The sequence below is a fragment of the Semicossyphus pulcher genome, unplaced genomic scaffold (genome assembly GCF_022749685.1).
Source record: "Semicossyphus pulcher isolate SPU_LCO1_2020_fin unplaced genomic scaffold, fSemPul1.0.p SCAF_1, whole genome shotgun sequence".
In the NCBI taxonomy this organism is placed as follows: domain Eukaryota; kingdom Metazoa; phylum Chordata; class Actinopteri; order Labriformes; family Labridae; genus Semicossyphus; species Semicossyphus pulcher.
The window spans coordinates 1809647-1834991 of record NW_027211603.1 but is presented as its reverse complement, the minus strand read 5'-3'; the positions used below and the strand labels follow the sequence as shown (position 1 = coordinate 1834991).

Here is a 25345-nt window from a genome sequence, read left to right as displayed (position 1 = left end):
ATGGGTTTTCACACCGAGCCCTTGCGGGTAATGTCTGGACAAGTTCAGGAGAGGAGTCAGATTGAGAGTCTCAAAATGTCCCAGCAATGGTCAGATAAGACATACTTATGGTTCCACTGGGGATTGAACCCAGGACCTTCTGCGTGTAAAGCAGATGTGATGACCACTACACTATGGAACCTCCATTGTCTGGCAGTCTTAAGGCATCATGTGGTTAGGGCTGCCAGGATTACTGCGATTGAGCAACAGATTTACGAACAACCTACAGCCTTTTTTCCTTCAGTGCAGAACTCTGTCTCTTTCCCCATGAAAATGAAATACAAGATGATCCACACAAAGAAAAAAACAATGTGGTAAAGTGTGTTTCAAGTTCAGTTCAACTGATTTGGACACATGGGTTTTCACACCGAGCCCTTGCGGGTAATGTCTGGACAAGTTCAGGAGAAGAGTCAGATTGAGAGTCTCAAAATGTCTTGGCAATAGTCAGGTAAGACATGCTTATGGTTCCACTGGGGATTGAACCCAGGACCTTCTGCGTGTAAAGCAGACGTGATGACCACTACACTATGGAACCTCTCTTGCACTGCAATCTTAAGGCATCGTGTGGTTAGGGCTGCCAGGATTACTGCGATAGAGCTACAGATTTACGACCAACCTACAGCCTTTTTTTCCTTCAGTGAAGAGGTCTGTCTCTTTCCCCATGAAAATGAAATACAAGATGATCCACCAACAGAAAAAAGCAGTGTGATTAAGTGTGTTTCAAGTTCAGTTCAACTGATTCAGACACATGGGTTTTCACACCGAGCCCTTGCGGGTAATGTCTGGACAAGTTCAGGAGAAGAGTCAGATTGAGAGTCTCAAAATGTCTTGGCAATAGTCAGGTAAGACATGCTTATGGTTCCACTGGGGATTGAACCCAGGACCTTCTGCGTGTAAAGCAGACGTGATGACCACTACACTATGGAACCTCTCTTGCACTGCAATCTTAAGGCATCGTGTGGTTAGGGCTGCCAGGATTACTGCGATAGAGCTACAGATTTACGAACAACCTACAGCCTTTTTTTCCTTCAGTGAAGAGGTCTGTCTCTTTCCCCATGAAAATGACATACAAGATGATCCACAAACAGAAAAAAACAATGTGATAAAGTGTGTTTCAAGTTCAGTTCAACAGATTCGGAGACGTGGGTTTTCACCTCCAGCCCAACTGGGTAATGTCTGGACAAGTTGAGGAGCTGAGTCAATTTCTGGGTCTCCAGATTTCTTAGCCATGATGAAATAAGACATACTTATGGTTCCACTGGGGATTGAACCCAGGACCTTCTGCGTGTAAAGCAGACGTGATGACCACTACACTATGGAACCTCCATTGTCTGGCAGTCTTAAGGCATCATGTGGTTAGGGCTGCCAGGATTACTGCGATAGAGCTACAGATTTACGAACAACCTACAGCCTTTTTTCCCTCAGTGCAGAACTCTGTCTTTTTCCCCATGAAAATGAAATACAAGATGATCCACACACAGAAAAAAACAATGTGATAAAGTGTGTTTCAAGTTCAGTTCAACTGATTCAGACACATGGGTTTTCACCTCCAGCCCATCTGGGTAATGTCTGGACAAGTTGAGGAGCTGAGTCAGTTTCTGGGTCTCAAGATTTCTTAGCCATGATGAAATAAGACGTACTTATGGTTCCACTGGGGATTGAACCCAGGACCTTCTGCGTGTAAAGCAGACGTGATGACCACTACACTACAGAACCTCGGTTGTATGGTAATCTTAAGGCATCATGTGGTCAGGGCTGCCAGGATTACTGCGATAGAGCTACAGATTTACGAACAACCTACAGCCTTTTTTCCTTCAGTGCAGAAATCTGTCTTTTTACCCATGAAAATGACATACAAGATGATCCACACACAGAAAAAAACAATGTGATAAAGTGCGTCTCAAGTTCAGTTCAACTGATTTGGACACATGGGTTTTCACCTCCAGCCCCTCTGGGTAATGTCTGGACAAGTTGAGGAGTTGAGTCAATTTCTGGGTCTCCAGATTTCTTAGCCATGATGAAATAAGACGTACTTATGGTTCCACTGGGGATTGAACCCAGGACCTTCTGCGTGTAAAGCAGACGTGATGACCACTACACTACAGAACCTCGGTTGTATGGTAATCTTAAGGCATCATGTGGTCAGGGCTGCCAGGATTACTGCGTTTGAGCTACAGATTTACGAACAACCTACAGCCTTTTTTTCCTTCAGTGAAGAGGTCTGTCTCTTTCCCCATGAAAATGAAATACAAGATGATCCACCAACAGAAAAAAACAGTGTGATTAAGTGTGTTTCAAGTTCAGTTCAACTGATTCAGACACATGGGTTTTCACACCGAGCCCTTGCGGGTAATGTCTGGACAAGTTCAGGAGAAGAGTCAGATTGAGAGTCTCAAAATGTCCCAGCAATTGTCAGATAAGACATACTTATGGTTCCACTGGGGATTGAACCCAGGACCTTCTGCGTGTAAAGCAGTAGAGATGACCACTACACTATGGAACCTCCATTGTCTAGCAGTCTTAAGGCATCGTGTGGTCAGGGCTGCCAGGATTACTGTGTTTGAGCTACAGATTTACGAACAACCTACAGCCTTTTTTCCTTCAGTGCAGAACTCTGTCTCTTTCCCCATGAAAATGACATACAAGATGATCCACAAACAGAAAAAAACAATGTGATAAAGTGTGTTTCAAGTTCAGTTCAACAGATTCGGAGACGTGGGTTTTCACCTCCAGCCCAACTGGGTAATGTCTGGACAAGTTGAGGAGCTGAGTCAATTTCTGGGTCTCCAGATTTCTTAGCCATGATGAAATAAGACATACTTATGGTTCCACTGGGGATTGAACCCAGGACCTTCTGCGTGTAAAGCAGACGTGATGACCACTACACTATGGAACCTCCATTGTCTGGCAGTCTTAAGGCATCATGTGGTTAGGGCTGCCAGGATTACTGCGATAGAGCTACAGATTTACGAACAACCTACAGCCTTTTTTCCCTCAGTGCAGAACTCTGTCTTTTTCCCCATGAAAATGAAATACAAGATGATCCACACACAGAAAAAAACAATGTGATAAAGTGTGTTTCAAGTTCAGTTCAACTGATTCAGACACATGGGTTTTCACCTCCAGCCCATCTGGGTAATGTCTGGACAAGTTGAGGAGCTGAGTCAGTTTCTGGGTCTCAAGATTTCTTAGCCATGATGAAATAAGATGTACTTATGGTTCCACTGGGGATTGAACCCAGGACCTTCTGCGTGTAAAGCAGACGTGATGACCACTACACTACAGAACCTCGGTTGTATGGTAATCTTAAGGCATCATGTGGTCAGGGCTGCCAGGATTACTGCGATAGAGCTACAGATTTACGAACAACCTACAGCCTTTTTTCCTTCAGTGCAGAAATCTGTCTTTTTACCCATGAAAATGACATACAAGATGATCCACACACAGAAAAAAACAATGTGATAAAGTGCGTCTCAAGTTCAGTTCAACTGATTTGGACACATGGGTTTTCACCTCCAGCCCCTCTGGGTAATGTCTGGACAAGTTGAGGAGTTGAGTCAATTTCTGGGTCTCCAGATTTCTTAGCCATGATGAAATAAGACGTACTTATGGTTCCACTGGGGATTGAACCCAGGACCTTCTGCGTGTAAAGCAGACGTGATGACCACTACACTACAGAACCTCGGTTGTATGGTAATCTTAAGGCATCATGTGGTCAGGGCTGCCAGGATTACTGCGTTTGAGCTACAGATTTACGAACAACCTACAGCCTTTTTTTCCTTCAGTGAAGAGGTCTGTCTCTTTCCCCATGAAAATGACATACAAGATGATCCACAAACAGAAAAAAACAATGTGATAAAGTGTGTTTCAAGTTCAGTTCAACAGATTCAGAGACGTGGGTTTTCACCTCCAGCCCAACTGGGTAATGTCTGGACAAGTTGAGGAGCTGAGTCAATTTCTGGGTCTCCAGATTTCTTAGCCATGATGAAATAAGACATACTTATGGTTCCACTGGGGATTGAACCCAGGACCTTCTGTGTGTAAAGCAGACGTGATGACCACTACACTATGGAACCTCCATTGTCTGGCAGTCTTAAGGCATCATGTGGTTAGGGCTGCCAGGATTACTGCGATAGAGCTACAGATTTACGAACAACCTACAGCCTTTTTTCCCTCAGTGCAGAACTCTGTCTTTTTCCCCATGAAAATGAAATACAAGATGATCCACACACAGAAAAAAACAATGTGATAAAGTGTGTTTCAAGTTCAGTTCAACAGATTCAGACACATGGGTTTTCACCTCCAGCCCATCTGGGTAATGTCTGGACAAGTTGAGGAGCTGAGTCAGTTTCTGGGTCTCCAGATTTCTTAGCCATGATGAAATAAGACATACTTATGGTTCCACTGGGGATTGAACCCAGGACCTTCTGCTTGTAAAGCAGACGCGATGACCACTACACTACGGAGCCTCTGTTGTAAGGTAATCTTAAGGCATCATGTGGTCAGGGCTGCCAGGATTACTGCGATAGAGCAACAGATTTACGAACAACCTACAGCCTTTTTTCCTTCAGTGCAGAAATCTGTCTTTTTACCCATGAAAATGACATACAAGATGATCCACACACAGAAAAAACAGTGTGATAAAGTGCGTCTCAAGTTCAGTTCAACTGATTTGGACACATGAGTTTTCACCTCCAGCCCCTCTGGGTAATGTCTGGACAAGTTGAGGAGTTGAGTCAGTTTCTGGGTCTCAATATTTCTTAGATTGAACCCAGGCCCTTCTGCGTGTAAAGCAGACGTGATGACCACTACACTATGGAACCTGTACTGTATGGCAATCTTACTGCATCATGTGGTATTACTATTACTATTATTGTAGGATTACTGTGACTGAATTACAGATTCACGAACAACCTACAGCACTTTTCCTTCATTGCAGACGTCTGTCTTATTTCCCCGTAGAAAAGGAAATACAAAATTGACCTACAAATAGAAAAAGAAGATGACCACTACACTGTGAAACCTAATAAGCTCACTGCATCATGTGGTAAGGGCCGCCCAAGATTTTGCGTTTGATGAACAGAGAAGTTGGTCTTATGTACCTTTGAAAAAGGAGGGACAAGATTGAAAGCAATGGGATAACCTGAGGCATCTTCAGACCTACACATTCATTGCACTTATCAGCTTGTACATGGACTTTATACGAGGTAAAGTCGGTTTAAAGTTTAATTCAGCTGATTTGGGTCTTCACATTCAGCCCTCTGGGGTAATATCTTGAGAAGGTTAGGAATGCTGAAAAGTATCAGGTCTGAAATTTTCTGAGTTCATCACCTTGTTTTTTTGTGACTTGTATGTTGACTAGCATGTTGAATGGGCCAGATCACTGCAATTGAGTAATGTATGGACAACCTCAGTAGTGCAGTGTAATTGTGGGTCTAAAGATGATTCAGGTTATTACTCTGTTTCTTTGTTTCATTTTGGCTCAATCTTGAATTTCCTTTTCCACGGGGAACCTCGACAGCCTTTTGGTTCCACTCGGCATCAAGCAGGATTTTCAGTGTGTAGAGCAGACGTGATGACAGCTCTCTGCGTGTTAATAATTGATCTGTCTAAGAAGGTAGTGTTGAATATTCGAGCAGTGTAACACAAGAAAATTAAAACTTTGTAATCTTGCTTTCAAAAGAGCTGCTTCTCAGCGACTCATGTGATCTGTACAAGCTGCAGTAAACCTTACGTGTTATTATTTTATGTGGACTGTACTATTGCACTGAATTATTTTCTGTGTGGGGGGCTTTCTGCTCATTTTTGCGCAAGCAGCTTTGGAAAAGAGAATCTATCAGGTCCATATGGGGGCCCCGAGGGCAGGAAGGGGGTGCTGCTTGTCTGTCTGTGTGTATGTGTAAGGGGTTTGAGGACGGCACTCAGAAGGCGGAGCAGCCTGTCTCTGCCTCCATATGGACTCCAACTGGAGCCCCAAGAAGCTCAAACTACAGATTGAATATATTTAATAAGCATGGGAGGGGGTGGTGTGATATGTAGCTTCTGTGCTTTGGACCATTGTTGTCAATCAACTTGAATTTTCACCACCAAGTAAAATGTTCTCAAACTGAAAGCCCACATAACATAAAAACACATAACTGTTCCTTTATTACCATGAACACACTCTTTTGCATCGAATGTTGATTCATCCTTTGCAAACAAATGTCCCCACCACATGCACTGTTTCCTCCTTTAGTTGTTTCATAAAGGTGAAACTTGCTCTGTGTTATTATTCTGTGGACACCTTCACAGCAGCGTGTGAAGACTGGCAGGTTGGTCGGTGGTACTTCCCCGGCTCGCATACCTGATGAACACAGTGTTTGTCGATGCTTCGGTTGCTGCAGCAGCGTGTCAGTTGTGTTTGGCTGCTGGTGATAAGCTGCTGCTCTTTCATGTGGTGGTGAACGTTACTGTGGTTAGACAGGAAACAACTACCAGGAGGCATGTGTGTGTGTGTAACAGAAGTTGTACTCTCAGAGTGTGTACGCACTGTTGTTGAAAGCAAACGTGTATACCTGATAGCTCATGCTCTTAATTTCCAGTGTGTTTAAAGAATAAGTGCATAGCTTTGTATAACAAATAGTATGCAAAGGAATGGTGAGCAGTGGTGCAGTGGTTAGCACTGCCTCACAGCTAGAAGGTTCCTGGTGAATCCCGGTTCAGACGTAGTGGGCCTCTATGTGTGGAGTCTGCATGTTCTCCCTGTGCATGCGTAGGTTCCCTCCGGGTACTCCGGCTTCCTCCCACAGTCCAAAGACATGCTCGTTAGGTTCATTGGTGACTCTAAATCGCCCGTAGGTGTGAATGTGAGCGTGAAAGGTCGTCTGTCTTGATGTGTCAGCCCTGAGATTGACAGGCAATCAGTCCAGGTGTCACCCCGCCTCTCGCCCAATGACAGCTGGGATAGGCTCCAGCCTTTCGTGACCCTGAACAGGATAAGCGGTACAGATAATGGATGGATGGAGTTTAGGTAAAGTGCCCTGCAGAGAAACTTGGTACTTGTAGGCAACATCCTTGATGTGGACATGGCTTGGTCCAGATTATGACCACAGTTGTCCTTCATGTATTGAAAGTACTTCTGTAGCATCCAACCATAAAACACATTTCAGCCTTCACTGGGGACTGAACTGTTGACCTTCTGCATGTTAAGCAGACATGGTGGCCTTTACACAGTGAGTTCTATAGTATACTGTGTGAACGTGGTGCTGAACATTTCCTTCTTCGTCTCCTTATTTACAGTAAAATGTTTTTCTCTGTTGAGGTTTTATACCAACCATCTTTCCTGAGCTGCTTTTCAGAAGATGATTCTGTCTCAGCGTTTCTCACTTCCTCTTGTCATTTCAAAACAAGTCACTAAAAGTTCACTCACATTTCTGTCTAATCCTTAAATCTCATTTTATCTGCACCATCTTAAATCCTCAGTTCATTTGAAGCTGCAGGCGACTGAAGTCAGCGCGAGAAAGGGTGGCTTTTTTTCCTTTTTGTTTTGAGCTCCCTGATGTGCAACGATGAAATGACTTTGGCGGCTGCTGCTAATGCGCTATAATTGGTACGAGGAGCAACTTGCTCTGAACAATTATAAGATCCAGGAGCTGTAATCTCTGCTGAGACTCGGAGGGAGACAGATTCACTCCATCTTTGGTGTCAGCCTGCTGTGTTTTATATCTTTCTCTGCTTTAAAACAGTTTTCAGACACAGTGAAGCAGCAGAGATTGTAGTTTCTGACAGCTCTGGTTGTACCTGCCGCAGCCTGGAGGACTTTCCAGCACTTTTAGTTCTTAAGTTGTAAAATGTGAAACAGTCAAGGTGAGTGATACCTGGCAAAACCTCCGCTTCAGCTTTTTTTTTAAAGCTTGGACATATTTTTAGATGTTTGGTGGATTGAATGACTTATTGGTGCAAAAGGTTTTGCTCCACTAGACGGATTCAGCAGCTAATTAGTGCTAATTAGTGCTAACTTGCATTCTTCTTGGATTATTAGTACAATAAACTGCACAGCAAGGCAGATTATTTCTTTGATACTTGCAAAACTCAAAAGCACCAACAGCACAAACGCGGCCCAGAGGTTACGTTCAGTGACTGAGTTAGCTGAGGGGACACCTAGCAGACAGCTAGCAGCTCCCAGCTGTCATTCAAAGAGGCCACACCCCTAATGATGCCTCACTTTAAGCCTTAATATAATGTAAACAGGTGAGCTGTATAAAGATTCTCCCCGTACAGTTGTCATGAAGAGAGAAATGAGCTATAGAGACCCAAACTGTTTTTTGTACCAGGCTGTAAACATGTTTATTTCTGCTGTAAAGTTTAACATGGGGCTCTATGGGGACTGACTCACTGCTGGAGACAGCCTCAAGTGGACACCAGAGGAACTGCAGGTTTGAGGAACATGTTGACTTTCCTAGTCAGACCCAGAGGTTGCTGCTTGCTTGACTGTAACCCAGACCTAAAGCGATATAATTTCAGTGTGGAGGACTCACATCCATCCAAGGAGCCTGCAGCTTTCAGTATGTAAATGAAAATTAGCAAGAAAGGCCAACAAATGTTTTTTCCCTTTGTCATTATGGGTTACAGCGTGACACAAAACAGTCTGAAGCCACTGGCCAGTAATCGGCTCCATCAGGATCCAATCAGACGCTGTTGAAACTGAGTCTCCGTCCTTCGCTCTCTTCAGGTACTTCTGTCACTCTGACACGGGAGCGTTGGCTCAGTTGATCTCTGTGGTTTGAGAGCAGCTCATTGAGGAGCGGCAGCAGTGAGCCGTGTGCCTTCCTCTCTTCTGAAAACATGTCAGGAAGTCAAGGCACTCTGTGGTTGAAGAGGGAAACCTCTGAAGTTATTTGAAACAAACAGAACAAAAATAAATCAAAGGGTGTTTGAAATCAAAATAGAGAAATGTGCTGTGGGAGTTGAATGAAATGACAATGTCATATAAGAATAAAACCCAAAAACTTTTCATCATCGAATGTTTTTCCCCCAGAAATTTCTCGTCAAGGTGAAAAGCGCAGAAGCTTGTTTCTCTTCGGTTGCAGGGAGGTTATGATGTCGTCTGCTGCCTCACAGCAGTGTTATTTTTAAACCTGGGCCCTATCCAGACAGATTTTGGGGTTTAAATGACTAATAGGTATAAAAGTTTGGGAAATTCTCCAGCAGATTGTTTAAGCCTGCAGCCATGAAACAGGATGTCATGGCTGCTAATACGCAGATCAAATCTGTTACTAGTAAACTAGCAATGTCATGTTTCTTGATCAGGAAATTTTGTCAGTGGAGTCTGGTGGCTTTGAAGAAAGTGGTCGCTGTCTCTGCTTCAAAAAATCCTCTTCCTCTTTAACTAAAAGCTCTGTCTCTGCAGGGATCCTTTCTGTAATGCTGTCAGACACAAACAATCTGAGCCTGTCAGTGAGAAAACAAGAACTTTAACCCTCAAATCCCACAGGATCCGTCTCCGGCGCGTTCCGTGTGCGCCGCGACCTCCAGAGTCGATCGCGCCCATTCCAGTCAATGCTCGTGATTCCACAGCACCAGCTCCACTAAAGATACGCGCCGGGTCTATTTTTGAAGGAGGCCGCTTCGGAACGGAACGCGCCGGACACGGATCCTGTGGGACCCTAAGTGTATGTACTTTTCTGCCTTTTTATGTGGCTGCGGGTTTAAGCAATCTACTGGAGCAATTCCAAAACACTTTTTACCTATTCGTCATGTGGACCCTAAGTCATGTACACAAAGGGCCCAGGTGTTTTCAAGTAAATTCCTGCTGCAGCCATAAATTGTCTTTAAAACTCAACCACTTCATCCTGTTCAGATTAAAAACATACCGAGCAGCTGAGCAGTTCTAGCGAGTAACTGAGACACATAACAAAAGCAGACAGTTGACTAAAAAATACATGAGCTGGGAGTGTGTTTGCGTGAGGAGTGAAGTACTTGTGGGAACAGAAGCAAAGACAGGAGACACATAAAACACAGTGTTTGTTCACTACATTAAGAAAAAGCTGAAATATCTGAGCTCAGCTGGAGAGGGTTGTCCGAGCTGTTCCTTCACCCCAGAGAGCTCTTCCCTCTGCATCCTCCAGGCTCGCCGCGTCTTGAACAAATGTTTCTTCCCTCCATCCATCAGAGCCCGGAGGGATCCGCTCACCATGTCGCCTGCTTCTTCTTGTTAAAGCCTCTCTCTCTTCGCCGCTGCGTCCAGCCTGGCAGACCCCTACAGGAAAGCAGCTTCTACGTCCCTCATGTGTTTCCTTATGTCGCTGCCGTCTGCTCGGCTCGGCTGATGAATTATAAAGCAGAGCAGGATGACAGAGAGGCTCCAGTATTGAGTGCATACTCAATGTTTGATTAGATTAAGAATGCAACAGTCAGATTCAACCGAGAGACAGAACAAGAAAATCCTTCAGGACATGCAAAAGAATACTGAAGGTGTTCAGCCCGAAAGCAAAGGAGGCTTTGCAGGCAGCGAAATACATTCAGAGTCAGTGCAAAGACATGAGTTAGGATAACATGCTGGGCCGCGCAAATGACACGAATAATGAGACATAATTCATTCAAGTTCACAGACAAATGTACTATTGTTGTGGTTCTTCTGACATCCTGGTGCATCAGAAACCAAACTCTTGTTTTGCAGACGGACCTGACACAGCATCATTTTTTTATTCCTACACATCTGCATCACGACGTCGTGATGTCTGAATCAGTTTAGTGCTGGCTTTCCTCTTCAGAAAAATTATGTTTCTCAAACATGGTTTCTGTCATTATAGTTAGTTCTTATCATGCGGATTTACGTCCAACTGTTCATTTTTCGGACAAGTTTACTTTTAATAAGTTATTTGATGCTATAAAAATGATGTTTGACAGCTCTGTTGACCAATATGGCTCCTGCAGCCGATCTGTTCCCGATTAGCAGACTAGAGGACGAACAGCGAGAGGAGACGTAACTAAAACAATCACTACAGTCATTGAAGTTTCCATACCTGTGAACTTTAACCTCAGACCAACACAAGAAGCTGTTCTTCTGTTAAACACGCCGGCGAGCGAGATCTTTGCTGTTTTTCGGTGAGTTAAGTGTGTGTTTGGGTTAGCGGAAGTGGATACGGTGGCACCACCCGCCGATCTCTACTGCACAGACTCTGGCTCCATATGACTATTCTATCACAGGGGCTATTCTGGCATCACTTTCGTACAATGGGAGCAGATGGAGACGTGTTGTCCATCTATATAAACATTGGTTTGAACAGTCCAGAAAAAAACAAGCACCGACGGGGATATCTTCAGAAAAGTGATGTTTGATTTCAGTCGATGCTAGCCGCTGCACTTTCACACAAACAGCTGACATACAGCATGATAATAATAATAACTTTATTTATATAGCACTTTTAAAAACAAGAGTTTACCAAGTGCTTTGACAAACAAGCAAAGCAGATCACAAAAACGAGCAAATCACAAAACCCAACAGGCAACAGGAGAACCCACACAACATAACCAGGCACAAGACCAACGGGACAAAGCAGGAAGAAGGAGACAATAACTAAAATAGATGAAAGAAAGGAAATAAAGAAATATAAAGCAATAAAAGGAGATCAAAGAAAAGAGAGCAATACAAATTAAAATATGATTCACCTCATGCGTAGGAAAAGAGTATCCTCCAGTCCCGGCCGTGAACAGCACTTTGTTGTTTCCATAATATCATATTTTCTTGTATTTGTTGTCTCTTCCACAAACCTCTGATCCGTGCTGCATGCGGAGGCATACCGGGCCGCTGTGCGGAGTGAGACATGAGGTAAAGGGCCGTCTGATGTCAGTGTGAAGTGGTGACAAAACTAAAACACAGCGTACACTGAAACGTTTGTTTATATGTAGGACTCTTTAGAGTGGCTGAAGTACGTTGAAGTCTTGGCCCTGTCTGCAGCGCTGCTTAGCTTCTGTGTGGGCATTGGGCCGGTTTCTCCTAACGGTCGCCGTGCTGACTGTTAACTCACTACTGATAAGTACCTCATACATTCCCACTCCAGAAAACATGAACTCTTCCTTTAATATGTGCACCAACTTAACATTTACATTTGCTAATTTATAATCAATGTGCAGCTGAGGCTGATCAGAAAGTCACAAGTTTAGTGTTTTGACTCATTTTTACTCTGCTGGAGGGGCTGGAAAAGGTCAGGGGATCATGAGAGTAAATGGGCCTCTTCCTCTGGAAACAATGAGTGTTCAAACTATATTTCATGGCAATCAATCCTCTGATTTTTGACATATTTCCTCCCAAGTGGAAGCCTGACTAGCAAACATCCCAATCTTTAGAGCCATGCTGCTAACGAGGCTACAAACACAACTCTGATATTTGATTTAATTTGATGTCATTTGTTTTTCCGTGTGAAGCTTTCTGATGTGTTTAAAGGAGAAAGAGAATATTTAGCATGCGTCCTTTGTTGTCGTCTGTAAGCAGACACGTTCCACAGAGTGAATCCGCTCTCTCTCTGCAGACAGGCCGACACTCAGACTCGTCTCCGCTCTTCAGTGAAGCTTTGAATATTTCAGCAGTGAGCTGCAGGTTCTGGGTCAGTGTGTCAGTGTGTGATGTGACAGACTGCAGAACACTGAGAGAGGGGCAGGAGGAGACGCACGAACCAAGAGGAGCAACTTATGATCACAGAGCAGCTTTAACGATCAGATTACTGACAGATGTGACATATCTGCAAACAGGAGTCGGTGTAAAACTTGTTGTATCTAATGTCCTAATGTTGTTTGTGCAGCTTTAAATCTGCTGCTTGGTATCCTGACAAGCTTATTGTGCTCACACAGAGCTCTGTTTCATCTCACATACAATCCTTCAAAAGCCAACTTTTATTTAGAAAACGGGGCTCCCTAAAAACTCTGTCACCCGGGGTCGTGCCTGATGTCTTGAGAAGAGAAGAAAGAGAAGATGATACACTTCATTTATCCCCGAGGGGTTTTTACATACACGCTATGCACAAAAGCTGTAAGCTGAAAAGTTGTTTATGAACTAATCTTTGCTTTAACCCTGAGAGTAAACCTGCAGGAGACCTTGTGCCTGATTGTGGCTGCAAACAGGGATTTGTTTGTGATCATCAATTTAGGAAGTTACCGTGAAAACCTTTTATATTTTGATCATCGCTTCTCATTTAAACAGTTGGACTGAAGCAGACAGCCGACGGTCGCTCGTTTTAGTGCGGAAGAAGCGTCAAAGCCGAAAGTTAACAGAGAACGTTCATAACCAGCTTCGTGATACATGTTCGTTTTGTGTGCGCTGTTGTCGAGCTGCCACTTTGGGACATCATCACCTGTATGGCTGGGTGGGAGTCAGGGGATCTGCAGACACCCTTTAACCAATTCAACCAATCACAGCAGGTGTTCTCAACCTTTTTGACTACACGGACCAGTCAGCAGCAATCATATTTTTGACAGACTGGGGGGTGTAGTTTGGCTCTGCTCATTGACATGCATGAATTTATAATGCGATCCAGCAGTGAGCAGTTTGTAATCATGCAGCGCAGTGATGACGCCGATCTGTGTGTGTTTCTCAGGCTCCGCCCCTGACTTCATAGTGTCGCTATCGCTCCCTTATTTCCTGTGAAAACCCTTCATAAAGCATAAAATACGTTTTCACACGCTGTGACTGAGATGAGCCCGAGGTGAGCCACGCAGAGTTTATCAGAGTCATCATGCCGCGCGGGGAGGAGACAGACGTCAGGAAAGCAGATATGACGCAGACCTGAGTGTGTTTTGATGCTCATACCTGAATCAATAACGTTGTGATCCGTCCGTATTTCTGCGCAAGGTATAAACTTCGTCTCCACAGGCTGTCATATGCCCATATGCTGTGTAGTTCATATATTTCACTGATAAACACAGAGCTTCAGAGGAGCATCAGGCTTCTTGATCAAAGTTTCATGGGATGCGAAACCAGAGTTGCCAGGTCTGCGCTTTTTCCACCTGAATTGGGCGACTTTTGAAGTGTCTTTAGAGGCGCGAGGCCCTGTGTGGTTGCACACTTCACACCCATGAACAGACGGTTCTGCCTCCATGTATGTTTGGACTGTCACATACGGCCCGGTACCGGTCCGTGGACCGGGGGTTGGGAACCCCGGAGTTACAGGATGCATTGTTGGTATTGTTAGATGCACAGTGGGGAAAATATCATGGATTTTAAATGTCCAACAGCCACCACTTACATTTTATCCCGTCTCTTAATGTGTTTAGCTCGACCTTTTGTCCATGACTCAAGGACACAATGACTCATGGACAAAAGGTTGTTGACGAACATCTATCCTCATAATTCTCGTTAACAAGATGAACACCGACACATTAACACAGAATGAGATAAGAAAGACTATGAGGTGGTGCAAATAATCACAACATGACGCAGAACCACAAAGAGTTGCAAAACCACCACAAATATACACAAAATACAAAGAGACACAAAAATACCACACAGACCTGCAGAACATCAACTGAAATGCAAAATAACCACAAAAGATCAACCGACCTCAAAGAGACGGCAGATAGAGACAGAAGACAATTACAAAGATTCCAAAGCACCACAAGGAGCCACAAAACGATAATACACCGTTAAGAAACATAAAAGCAGCTCAAGGACAAAGGAAAGAAGAGGAAAGGCTTCTGGTGTCGACGGTGTCGGTCACAGACGATTCTCTCCCTCTCAGGTTGTCGATGTTTTGATCCACTTCATTTTGCACCACGACCTGACAGCCTGAACTATTGTGTGTGTTTCTGCAGCAGCGTCTCCTCCTGCAGCCGTGAGTTGAAAAGGGCAGAGCTAATGAATATTCTAATCTGGCCTAGATTCTGTGATAAAGTCTTGTAGGTGTTGATGACTTCCCCCATTATCATGTCTTTGAAATATGAAGCGCGTGGAGTGTGTTTGTGTGCAGGCAGGATTAATTTTGGGGGCAGTCAAAGGTCGCTGCAGATAAACGACGCTGCTCGCTGAACTTGGAAACAGAGAGCGAGTGTTTTTCTGCTGATGTTGGTTTTTGCAGCCGCGTGATATCGAGTTGTTTTCAGGTCAGCGTTTGATGATCAATGAAATCAACTGGATCGTTAATTCGTACTCTTTTTTCCGTCTTGTTGAGCTTCTGCGTGTGCCTCGCTCAGGTTCTCAGTAATACCACAGTGCAGCCAGCGTTTGCTCTACCAGGAAGGAGATCAGATCAGGAGGCTGCAGAGCTGTAGGTGTGGGTGTTATCTGACACCACCAGGGACAGTTTCAGGTTCACTGATGACTGCAACTTAACCGAGCGCCACAAACTTCACCTCCTCTGAGATTGCCTTCAAATGAGAAAACAGGCTGTGGTTTAGTCCATCATTGAAACCAGAACCAATCAACTATTGGCTGAAATTTCGAGTGTTGCTAGCAGATGTTATTAGCCTTAGGACGGCGTGTCGCCTGCTGTACGTCTACCTTTGAATGTATCGACTCTACCGTCTCTGCATCGCCTCGTTTACGGCCCATAATCTGTAACTCTGCAGCCTGACAACAGGAATGACAGACGCAGTATAACCTTTACAGCTCTTTATGATGCTAACAGTCTGATAGTGAACTGGGCAGAGGCAGACAGTATTAGGCACAGCTGTTTCCATGACAACAATACAACACAGGCTTTTAGTCCCAGCACTGTTGTGGAGCTGTGTTTAGCTGCAGATGCTTCTTCACGTTTGAAGTGGAGCTCTTCACAGCTGACGAGACACAGCTTACATTTCACCGTCATGTTGTTCTCGTCCCTTTCACCCAAACATTCAGAATAATGTGAATATTTCCACAAAGTAAACGCTGTCCTCTCTGACAGCTCGCTAGCTGAGTTAGCTAGCTATGCATGCGCGCTGACACAGCTTTGTTTAGCTACCTGCCAAGAAGGAGGAGAGAAACAGAAACAGCTTCAGCGATTTATCTTCTTTATCTTTAAATGTCAGAGGAGGTGACGTTTCTCTGGCGCTCAGTTTACACACGTTTGAATCATCACTGAACCTGAAACTGTCCCTGGTGGTGTCAGATAACACCTACAGCTCTTAGCTAGCTAGCTAATTAATGTCAAATGGTTCATCAGTTGAGCAGGTCACAAAGACCAAATTACTTGGTGTTAAATTAGATAATCTGCTGTCATCTGATCAAATTGATCGTCTTGTTTCCATGACGGGAAAGGGTATTGCGATCTCAAGGATTTTGTTCCATCTTCGGTATCGTTGTTCGATCACTGGTTCTGTCACATCTGGAATACTGCCCCATCATTTGGTCAAGTGCAACAGAAAACAACTGCAAACAGAACAGAACAGAGCAGCCGGGCTAGTTTCTTTATTTTCTGATCTCAGGTTTGATTTTTTGTGTCTATTTATGTTTTTATCAACACTGTTTGATTTAAAGTGTTTTATGTTTTTGTCTGGACCCCAGGAAGACTAGCGACCACTCTGTGCAAGCTAACGGGGATCCAAAAAAAGAATAAATACCTGAGCAACTAAAAATCCTCATGTTGACTTTTTAATGTTTCCAGGTCGGTCGTTTTGAAAGGAGAACCCTGTAAAAGTATAATGACATAAATATTATAGTACATGATGTCCTTTAAGAGTGAGGCTAAAGCTAAAAAACAGCTAGCGTCTTCAGCACATGAGGGTCCCTGTAGAAATCTTACCCTTAACTTCAGTACCGCGAACCACTGCAGTAGTGCAAACTGATGTTAGTCAACGACATGATTTTTTTAAGTTTCATTTTTATACTTTCATTAAATGTTTAAACATTTTGATAATTGAATCTCTGGTGGTTGTTGAGGTCATTAAAGGCCGTATAAGTCTGTCATGAGTTGTTGTTGTGTAGTTTTGTATTATGTGCAGACAGCTTCACAATCAGACGCAAAACAAGAGCAAACACGGGTCTGCGTGTCTTGAACATCATCAGTGCTATCTGCTTTGTGAATCAGTCCTTGAGACCGAGCAGATAGTGGAGCTATCAGCACCCGCAATCCGTCCAATCCACTCTTAGTGAATTGTCCCAACTCGTGTTAAGTAATGTTGATTAGTAAACCATATGCACTGTGCATTCAAACAATGCACCACTGTAGGTAAACCACCAAGAGCTGCGTCTCATTAAACACACCGGCTTGTTTTTGCTCCATTTTTCAGAGTGACCTGGAAACAAAAAACAGGCATGAATCACCTTTTGTGGCCCCCGGGGGACACGCGTCACGTTCCCATGTGCGTACAGGCAGTTAGAATAAAGCTGGTGACATGCAGAAAGGTTACGCTGATCCATCAAGGTCATTTACTCCTTCAGTTTCTAATGAAGTGTTTTTATCAAAGTGTTTCTGGGACAGTTTGAGGACAGACGTCTGTCAGTCACCGTCTCAAAGAGGTTTTGTTTCCCACCGTTTCACCACGTCGTCTCTGTCGTCCTCAGCCGGAGGTTTACTGATGATTTTAAAGTGATTCAGCAGCGGCAGCAGCTTTCCTTTGTGGTGTTCAACCTCAGCCTTCAACATTAAACGTGACCAGAAACAAGCCGGCGGAGGAGCTGCAGGAATCTGCTCTTTAACACCCCGAGACTTCAGCTCACAAAGGATTCAAGTCAACATTCAGAAATAACAGATTGTTTATTTTTCCTCAAAAGTATTTGCTGGGAAACTGTAACACAGGGTTCCTCCGTTCATCACAGTCACAGTTTAACAAGATACAGTGGATGTGATGGTGAGTGGGGACAGATCTGTGAGCACAGAAAGTTTAGCGAGGACAGAACTGTGTCATGTTTTGGGATGCCATTTTGTGTGTTTTCAGTGTTTTGCAGCTAGTTTGCCAAACAAGTGAAGGCAGAGACGAGTTATCTGAGCTGTCGTTCTTCTGGGACACAAACTGCACCAAACAACGACACATTTTAAAGCTACAACGAGCTGTTGCAGAGCGCCGAGACGGGCGTTAGTCTGTCAAACATGCAGCCACACCTGGCCAGTAAAAGGGATTCTGTGCTATTTTGGGATCAGCGTTTATGTATATTCACCTGTACTGATAAATGTAGGGCTGGAAATCCTGTGAGAATACCTCAACTGTAACATGGACTTCTTCTTCTTCTGACTAACGGGGGAGCCACATCCAGAGCTACAGTAAGCGACCAGGTTCAAACTCACAACCTTTCTGCTGTTAAGCGACAGTGCTTAACTTTATTAAATCTAGTAAAGATGAAACAAATCTAAAGGTGATCAATTTACGGGCCTCAGGTGACCGAAAGAACTGAACAAGGAGACCCAGCCCTGTATGTCTGCCCCGACGGCAGCTCGATGGCTGATGGGAGGAGACTTGACAGAAGAGGTGAACTTTAGCAGAGGGGAGTTACATACAAAGTAAAATCTGGTGTTAGAAAGCACACGACGCATCTCAGTCATTTCATTCCAAGTCACCTGAAAAACCTGCGAGTGCAACAACATCCAGATCCAGAACATGACGGTTGTGTCTCTGTGTCTCTGTTGCAGGTTCGTCAGCAGCCGTGAAGAAGACACACACATGTAAGTTGACTGTTTGTGTCTTCTGTATGTTGGATGAGGAGTGAAAGGAGCCGGAGGTTTTCTTTGGTTTGATGAGGTTCGTTGTGTTGTTTTCACTGGTGCCTTTGTTTCATCTGTTTGTGGTGGCTGCTCGTGGAGTTTGCAGAAGAGCTGAATGTGAACACATGAGTGGGACTCGCTTATGGATCTTTTTATTGAAGACTGTGACCTTTCAGTTTGAGCTATGTTCAGATTTTGCAACTCTGTCCCTCAAAACCCAGACTGTGCCCTCAGGTAGTCTCTGCCTGCACTTGGATTTCAAATCTGCAGAGATTTCCTCCTCACACTCTTACACAGTCTTACAAACAATAAATACACCAATCAGCCATGGAAACAGTATTCCCTCATGGCAGTGGCCTCTCTCAGCAGGATGATGCTCCCTGCCACACTGCAGACATGCTTCAGGAATGGTTTGAGGAACAACAAGTTCAAGGTGTTGACTCGGCCTCCAAATTCCACAGATCTCAATCCGATGGAGCGTCTGTGGGATGTGCTGGACAAACAAGTCCGATCCACGGAGGCCCCACCTCACAACTCTGCTGCTAACGTCTTGGTGCCAGATACCTCAGCACACCTTCAGAGTAGAGGTCTTCACAGGTCCAAACTTTCATGCCCGAACCCTAAGAGACCAATAATTGTGCGACCCGGAACCGAACCGGACCTGTCTATTATTTGAAGGCTGGGGCCCGAACTGAGTTATGTCGGACCCGACCCGGCCGGGCGAAACAGACCTGCCGTCATTCAGACGGATGACAAACGCGCGGCTCGTTTAGAAGCCACACACACGTGTTACACGTCACTGCGCTTACTTTCTTCTCGTCTTTGTCCACAGTTTGCATAAACGAGGTTTTACCTTTTTAGATTCATTTTCTTTGATCTTTTTTGTCCACATCAGTGAGGAAGGTATCCATCTTTACCGGCTTTGGCTTAACTGTTCTCTGAACCTGCAGTCATGTGACACGTCACTCAGCTCGTTGCTCTGTCTTGTGTTTTTTTCCACTTTATTTACCACACGTCCTCGTGCGAATGACACATTGTTGCAAGTTCAAATACACACACGGACACACACAGCACCTTAGTCATGAACACTTTCTAATCACGGCCGGGTCTTCCCGGAACCACTCGGGTTTTACACATAATGTTGAACAGACCCGGAACCCAGGATTATAGAACGAGTCCTGACCTGGACCCGTTTGAGCACGTAATACGTAGACCCGAACCCGTCCGGACCCCGCATCGGGTCCCGGGTCCTCGGGTTCAAGTAGACCCGTGAAGACCTCTACTTCAGAGGTCTAGTGGAGTCCATGCCTCGACGGGTCAGCGCTGATGTGGGGACAAAAGAAGCTACTCAATTTTAGGCAGGTGGTCATAATGTTATGGCTGATGTTATATCTGAGTGTGAGCATAAAGCCCGAGCACGAGCAGGACAAATATAAGCACAAGCAGAGACGTAAGCAAAAAGGGATCTGGTGGAAATTTAGAAAGCATGTGACTGTTTAGGAAAATAATGGCAGCTAATCGAGATGATGCCGTTGTTTGAGGGTTTGCTATAATTCACAGCTTAAGTGTGAAGAGGCACAATAGTGTGTTGGGCCCTCCTACAGGACGAATATCTGCATCATTAACATATTTGTCCGAGTATGAAGCATGACAATTTAATACGCTGTTTGCTTGTAGCTGCAGCGTTTCCCACAAACTCAATTACTACTACAGCTACAGCCCAAAGCGAAGGAGTCCAAGTATCTCGGGGTCTTGTTTGTGAGTGAGTGTTTAACAGATCGTGAGATTGACAGATGGGTTGGTGCAGCGTCAGCAGCAATGCGAGCGTTGTACCAGACTGTCGTGATGGAGGAGGAGCGGACCCGTAAGGCGATCTTCGTTCCAACCCTCACCTGTGGTCGTGAGCTTTGGGTAGTGATCGATAGAATGAGATCGCAATACAAGCGGCTGAAATGAGTTTCCTCCTGAGGGTGTCTGGGCTCAGCCTGAGAGAGAGGGTAAGGAGCTCAGACATCCGGAGGGAGCTCGGAGTAGAGCGGCTAATCGAAAGGAGCCAGTTGAGGTGGTTCAGGCGTCTGATTAGGATCCCAACGTTGCTGGGGAGAGGGACACTTGGGCGAACTTGCTGAGCCTGCTTCTGGAAGAAAATGGATGGTTGGTTGGATGGAAGTCCCACAAACGGACTTCTGTACTATTCTGTTACTATTCCCCAAAGCCGTCTATGAGCAGATACAACTAGAGGAACAGAGCTTTCTAACAATTGTTTTGTGACGCTGGTGAACAGACCCTGTAAAGACTTTTAGCTGAAGGTGGTCTCAGCTGAATTTAAACATATTCACTGAAGTTTTTATGCTGTCTCTGTGCTGCTTGTGTACTTTATGTTTATTTTTCCACATTAGAATAAAGAGTGCGAGTGTTCGGTATAAATGAGAATAAATGTGTGACGGGGGACGGCTGCCAGAGCGGCGTCGCTCTCATTAGAGCTGATAAGGACGGATAATGAATGTGAGATCCTCCTGCAGTCGACTGTGCGTGGGATGATCGCAGGGAGAAGCTCAGATCCTTCAGGCAACAGCTCGTAACGTGCTGCTGTGAATCTATTGACTGGCGGTGATGAGGGGAGGTGGAGAGCCTTTCGAAGCGTAAATCGCCCCCCTGTTCCGCCAATTTGGAGGAAGAATGAAGCTCCTGCTGCTCCTCAGTGTGCTCGCTCTGCTGGCAGGAGTCGCTCTCGCCTGCAGCCGTCTCCACTTTACACACTGAGATTTACTCTGCTCAAACGTTTTTACGATGCTTCGCAGCTCAGTGTGGATGCGTTGTGTAAAGCAGAGAGGGGCGTTAAATGAAGTGGAAATCAATTTAGTTCAATTGTTCAGGTTTACATTAGAGACTTCCCTGATCCAGATCTGAGTCTTTTGTTCACTTAAATGTTGATTTAATGTGAGTCTGACAAACTGAAATCCTTCCAAATGTTCTTGAGCCAAATACTAAACTCTTCTGGTGAAAAAAACTAGAGCTTCAAAGTCTCAATCATGAAGACGTCTCACTCTGTTGGAGTTGTTGAACTACAGAAATGCTCTCCGGTGTGACAGACAACCTTCAGTCAGAACAGACTTCAGACTCCAGACAGTCTTTATGTATCCCAATGGAGCGGGCGCTGCCATCTTGCTTGTGCGTATCCAGAGTGTGTGCAGTAGAGATCGGCTGGTGGAGCTGCAGTATTGACGCCCTGCCCCTTCCTCTACCTGACACACACCTTCACCTTGTGTCCTTGGCGTGTTGCAGCCCTCAGGTGTCCTTGGCGTGTTGGAGCCCTCAGGTGTCCTTGGCGTGTCGGAGCCCTCAGGTGGGCTCAGTCTGCAGCAGAACAGCTTCTTGTGTCGGTCTGAAGCAGATATTCACGCTTATGGAAAGTTCAATGACTGTAGTGTTAGTGTTAGATACTATAGATGCTAGCTGCTACTCGGGAAGAGAACGCTGCAGGAGCCCAATTTGTCAACAGAGCTGTCAATCACAAGGCCACACCCCCTTTTTACAGCATCAAATAACTAATAAAAAATAAACTCAGAAAAAAGAACACTTGGACATAAATCAGCCTGATAAGAACTATAATGACAGAAACCATGTTATTTTGATTTTATAGTTTGACTCATGTCCCATCTGTTAACATGGAGGAGGCGGGCTTTGTGAGCTATACTGCAGCCAGTCAGCAGGGGGCGATAGAGATGGTTTTAGCCATGCATATACCCCCACTCACAGACCAATGGGTGGCGTTTTTTTGTCTGTTTTTACAGTATGGAGCGGCTGTGGCTTAGAGGTTGGTCACCCTCCAATGGTGGTGGTTCGATCCCCAGCTCCTCCTTTCTATATGTTGGAGTATCCTTGGGCAAGATACTAAACCCCAAGTTGCTCCTGAAGTTGCTCCTGAAGTTGCTCTACATCGGTGTGCGCATCATCAGTTTAACGGTTGCCTCGCACGGCACTTGATTAGTGCATGAATGTGCGAAAGGGTGAATGCGACTTGTGTTGCTCGATGGGTCAGAAGACTAGAAAGTGTAAGTGCAGTTCATTACTGTGACTTCAGCGGCTCCATAAGAGACTCTTTCCAAATGTGCCCTGCCCTTTCAAAATAAAAGCGTCACATCAATTGAGGCCAGCACAACATCAGTGGATGCTTTTACTGAAGGTGCAAATCATTGTGTTATAAAAAAGCTGCTGGCTGGAGCAGCTGGAGGACGAGCAGATGGATGTGATTGGTGGACAGATTTGCGCTGAAGCTGCTTTTCTCTGTGGTTTCTTTGATATCTTCCTTGTTGGTTGTTCCTCTCTTGTTCTGAGTATCAAACCTCCTTCCTTCCTCCTCTTCTTTTGAAATGTTTTTTTTTCTATGAACCGCAGTTGCAAAAGGTCGCAACACAAACACGCTAGGTGTTGTTTGGTGTTCTTCTGACATTTAGCACACTGAGGAAGGACGTCAGTAGTTTGTTCATCAGTCCATTGGTTCATTTAATTTCTGTTTATTTATTGAATAGAAAACAAACAAAAATGACAACAACAAAAAAAGTATCTATTACAGACATTTACCCACTTTATTATTATATTTTATTGCCTTTTAAACCAGGAAATAAACCAACAACTTCAAGATGCAAAGATGTTAAATTTCTCTTTAAAAGCATCATTTTTAAAACCTTAAAGCAATCTTTAAAAATTCTTCTTCTACTAAAATCACTTTCATTAGAGTACTTTCACACTCACACACACAAATATCCAATCAGAGCCGTTGTTTACCTCCCCTCTCCTCTCATTGGCTGACAGCTGTGTCAGACAGAGGGGTAGGCCAGGGGAGGGGCGGGGCAGACGGGTGATGTCACCGTCACATGGATCCTCATGTGGTGCAGAGAGCAGCAGAGGCTGACAGAGCTGGGAGAGAGCTGCTGCTGATCTCACACACACACACACACACACACACAGGATACTGGTGCTGCTGCTCCCTCCATGAGTCTGGATTATAAATATGTATTTTGTCATTTCTGCCATGAAAGGTAAGAATTATAATCTGTGTTTGTCTGTTTTGATCCGACTGAAGCACCGCAGACTGAAGCTTTCATGTTTATTATATTTATCATTTTAATCACAGCTTCTTGAATTCTTTTTTTCTGTGCTGCACAAGTTCTTTCAAAGATGTTTTATGTCTGAGAGGATGCTCCACTCTGTTTGTCTTTCTTCTTCTCAAAGTCGCTCTGAATACTTGATGATGTGTAGCCTTGTTTTCATTTATTATAAAACCTTTAACTGATGCTGCAGCTTGGAAAAATGTTGGTTTTAAGGAAGTAACTGAGTGTGTTTTCTCAAGGAAGTACAATTTAGTAGTGTGAATACTCGAGTTGATGAATTTCTGCAACTTTAATCTTCTACTCTACATTTTTTTTACTTCATGAGATTTGAAAAAATTATTTAATTGTCACTTTTTTTCACAAGTTTTTAATCAAGAAAACAAACAAAAAAACTTACTGTTAAATAGTGTGTGACATATATGGATTTAAATACCCAGTAGTGTATAAACTGGTTTAAATGAGCTCCATCTTCACCAGCTGCAGTTTTAATATAACCCTATAACATGCATCATTCTGGATTGTTCTGCAAAATGGGTGATATTACTTCACTGCATTTTCAGCATATTGATGCTTCATGCACGGCTTTCACAGTTGCAGAGTGTTACTGCACTGTAGTGTTTCTACCTTTACTTGAGTAACAGATCAAAGATCTTCATTCACTGTTGGGTTTCTGTGTGCACATGTGTTGTTGTGTTTACTGTGCAGCCTGGAGAGACGACACCCTCACTGCTCGTGTAAATGCTATTCTAGGAATTGTCAGTCAAATGAGTTAGTGAAATGAGGAGTGTGATAGAGGCAGCAGTGCAGGAGAGGAGGTGTGTGTGTGTGTGTGTGTGTGTGTGTGTGTGTGTGTGTGTGTGTGTGTGTGGTGGACAGGAGGAGGATGTGGTTTTCAGTCCTACTCGTGGTGAAGGTGATGTTACAGCATGAGTAAATAAAAGTTGCTGCTAGAGATGAAACCTGGCGCTCGCACATACACACACACACACACACACACACACACACACACACACACACACACAATTAAAGGGCAAGAGCCACAAGTGAAAAGTGTTCTTGAGATGTGAGTTTAAAGACACAATCCAGACTTTTTTTTGCTAGAATTGTTTCGCATTTTTTCCTTCATTCTTTTTTAAATTTTTTATTTACTTAGAATTTATATGTAGAATAAAAACTTTAAGACTTCATTTTTATGTAGAATGTAATTTTTTTGTCGTTTTTTATTTTCAATTTTATTGTTTTTTTTATTTTATATTTAGCTTCTTAGATTCTTCCTGTTTTATATAATTAATTAATCTGAAAGACAGACATTTTTACTACTTTGAAAATGTACTTTTTTTTTTAACTTAGATTGTTTAATTTTTTTTTTTACTTTTATTTTTCTTTTTGACTTTTATTAACCATAAATTCAAATTGAAAAATGTCACATTCTTTCACAGTCTTTTTTAAAGATTGATTTAATCTTCAGTTCTGAGTTTTCTAATAATAAAGTCAATCTTGTATAAAAAGTCACCTTTGCCTGCACGGGACTCTAACTCAGAGTCCTGTGTTTATCTGACCTGTCCTTCGCCCACGACCGCCATCCAAACAGGACTTTGCCACTCA

The 25345-nt window shown here is 44.0% G+C and overlaps 1 protein-coding gene and 12 non-coding genes across 13 annotated transcripts in view; 1 reads left to right on the top strand and 12 right to left on the bottom strand.

Annotated features, from left to right (window-relative positions):
- The window catches only part of LOC138599864 (nuclear receptor ROR-alpha A-like), an 89515-nt gene that overhangs the window by 42848 nt on the left and 21322 nt on the right, over positions 1-25345 (top strand). Inside the window, exons 2-3 of the mRNA XM_069671657.1 lie at positions 12213-12224; positions 18555-18587. Of these exons, the coding sequence (XP_069527758.1) occupies positions 12213-12224; positions 18555-18587 (45 nt within the window). The remainder of the gene's footprint in view (positions 1-12212; positions 12225-18554; positions 18588-25345) is intronic.
- On the bottom strand, positions 109-181 carry trnav-uac (transfer RNA valine (anticodon UAC)). The gene has a single exon. It is a non-coding gene; the product is annotated as a tRNA-Val (tRNA).
- Positions 502-574, bottom strand: trnav-uac (transfer RNA valine (anticodon UAC)). The gene has a single exon. It is a non-coding gene; the product is annotated as a tRNA-Val (tRNA).
- On the bottom strand, positions 896-968 carry trnav-uac (transfer RNA valine (anticodon UAC)). The gene has a single exon. It is a non-coding gene; the product is annotated as a tRNA-Val (tRNA).
- On the bottom strand, positions 1290-1362 carry trnav-uac (transfer RNA valine (anticodon UAC)). The gene has a single exon. It is a non-coding gene; the product is annotated as a tRNA-Val (tRNA).
- On the bottom strand, positions 1683-1755 carry trnav-uac (transfer RNA valine (anticodon UAC)). The gene has a single exon. It is a non-coding gene; the product is annotated as a tRNA-Val (tRNA).
- On the bottom strand, positions 2076-2148 carry trnav-uac (transfer RNA valine (anticodon UAC)). Its single transcript has one exon. It is a non-coding gene; the product is annotated as a tRNA-Val (tRNA).
- trnav-uac (transfer RNA valine (anticodon UAC)) lies at positions 2470-2542 on the bottom strand. Its single transcript has one exon. It is a non-coding gene; the product is annotated as a tRNA-Val (tRNA).
- Positions 2863-2935, bottom strand: trnav-uac (transfer RNA valine (anticodon UAC)). Its single transcript has one exon. It is a non-coding gene; the product is annotated as a tRNA-Val (tRNA).
- trnav-uac (transfer RNA valine (anticodon UAC)) lies at positions 3256-3328 on the bottom strand. Its single transcript has one exon. It is a non-coding gene; the product is annotated as a tRNA-Val (tRNA).
- On the bottom strand, positions 3649-3721 carry trnav-uac (transfer RNA valine (anticodon UAC)). The gene has a single exon. It is a non-coding gene; the product is annotated as a tRNA-Val (tRNA).
- trnav-uac (transfer RNA valine (anticodon UAC)) lies at positions 4043-4115 on the bottom strand. The gene has a single exon. It is a non-coding gene; the product is annotated as a tRNA-Val (tRNA).
- Positions 4436-4508, bottom strand: trnav-uac (transfer RNA valine (anticodon UAC)). The gene has a single exon. It is a non-coding gene; the product is annotated as a tRNA-Val (tRNA).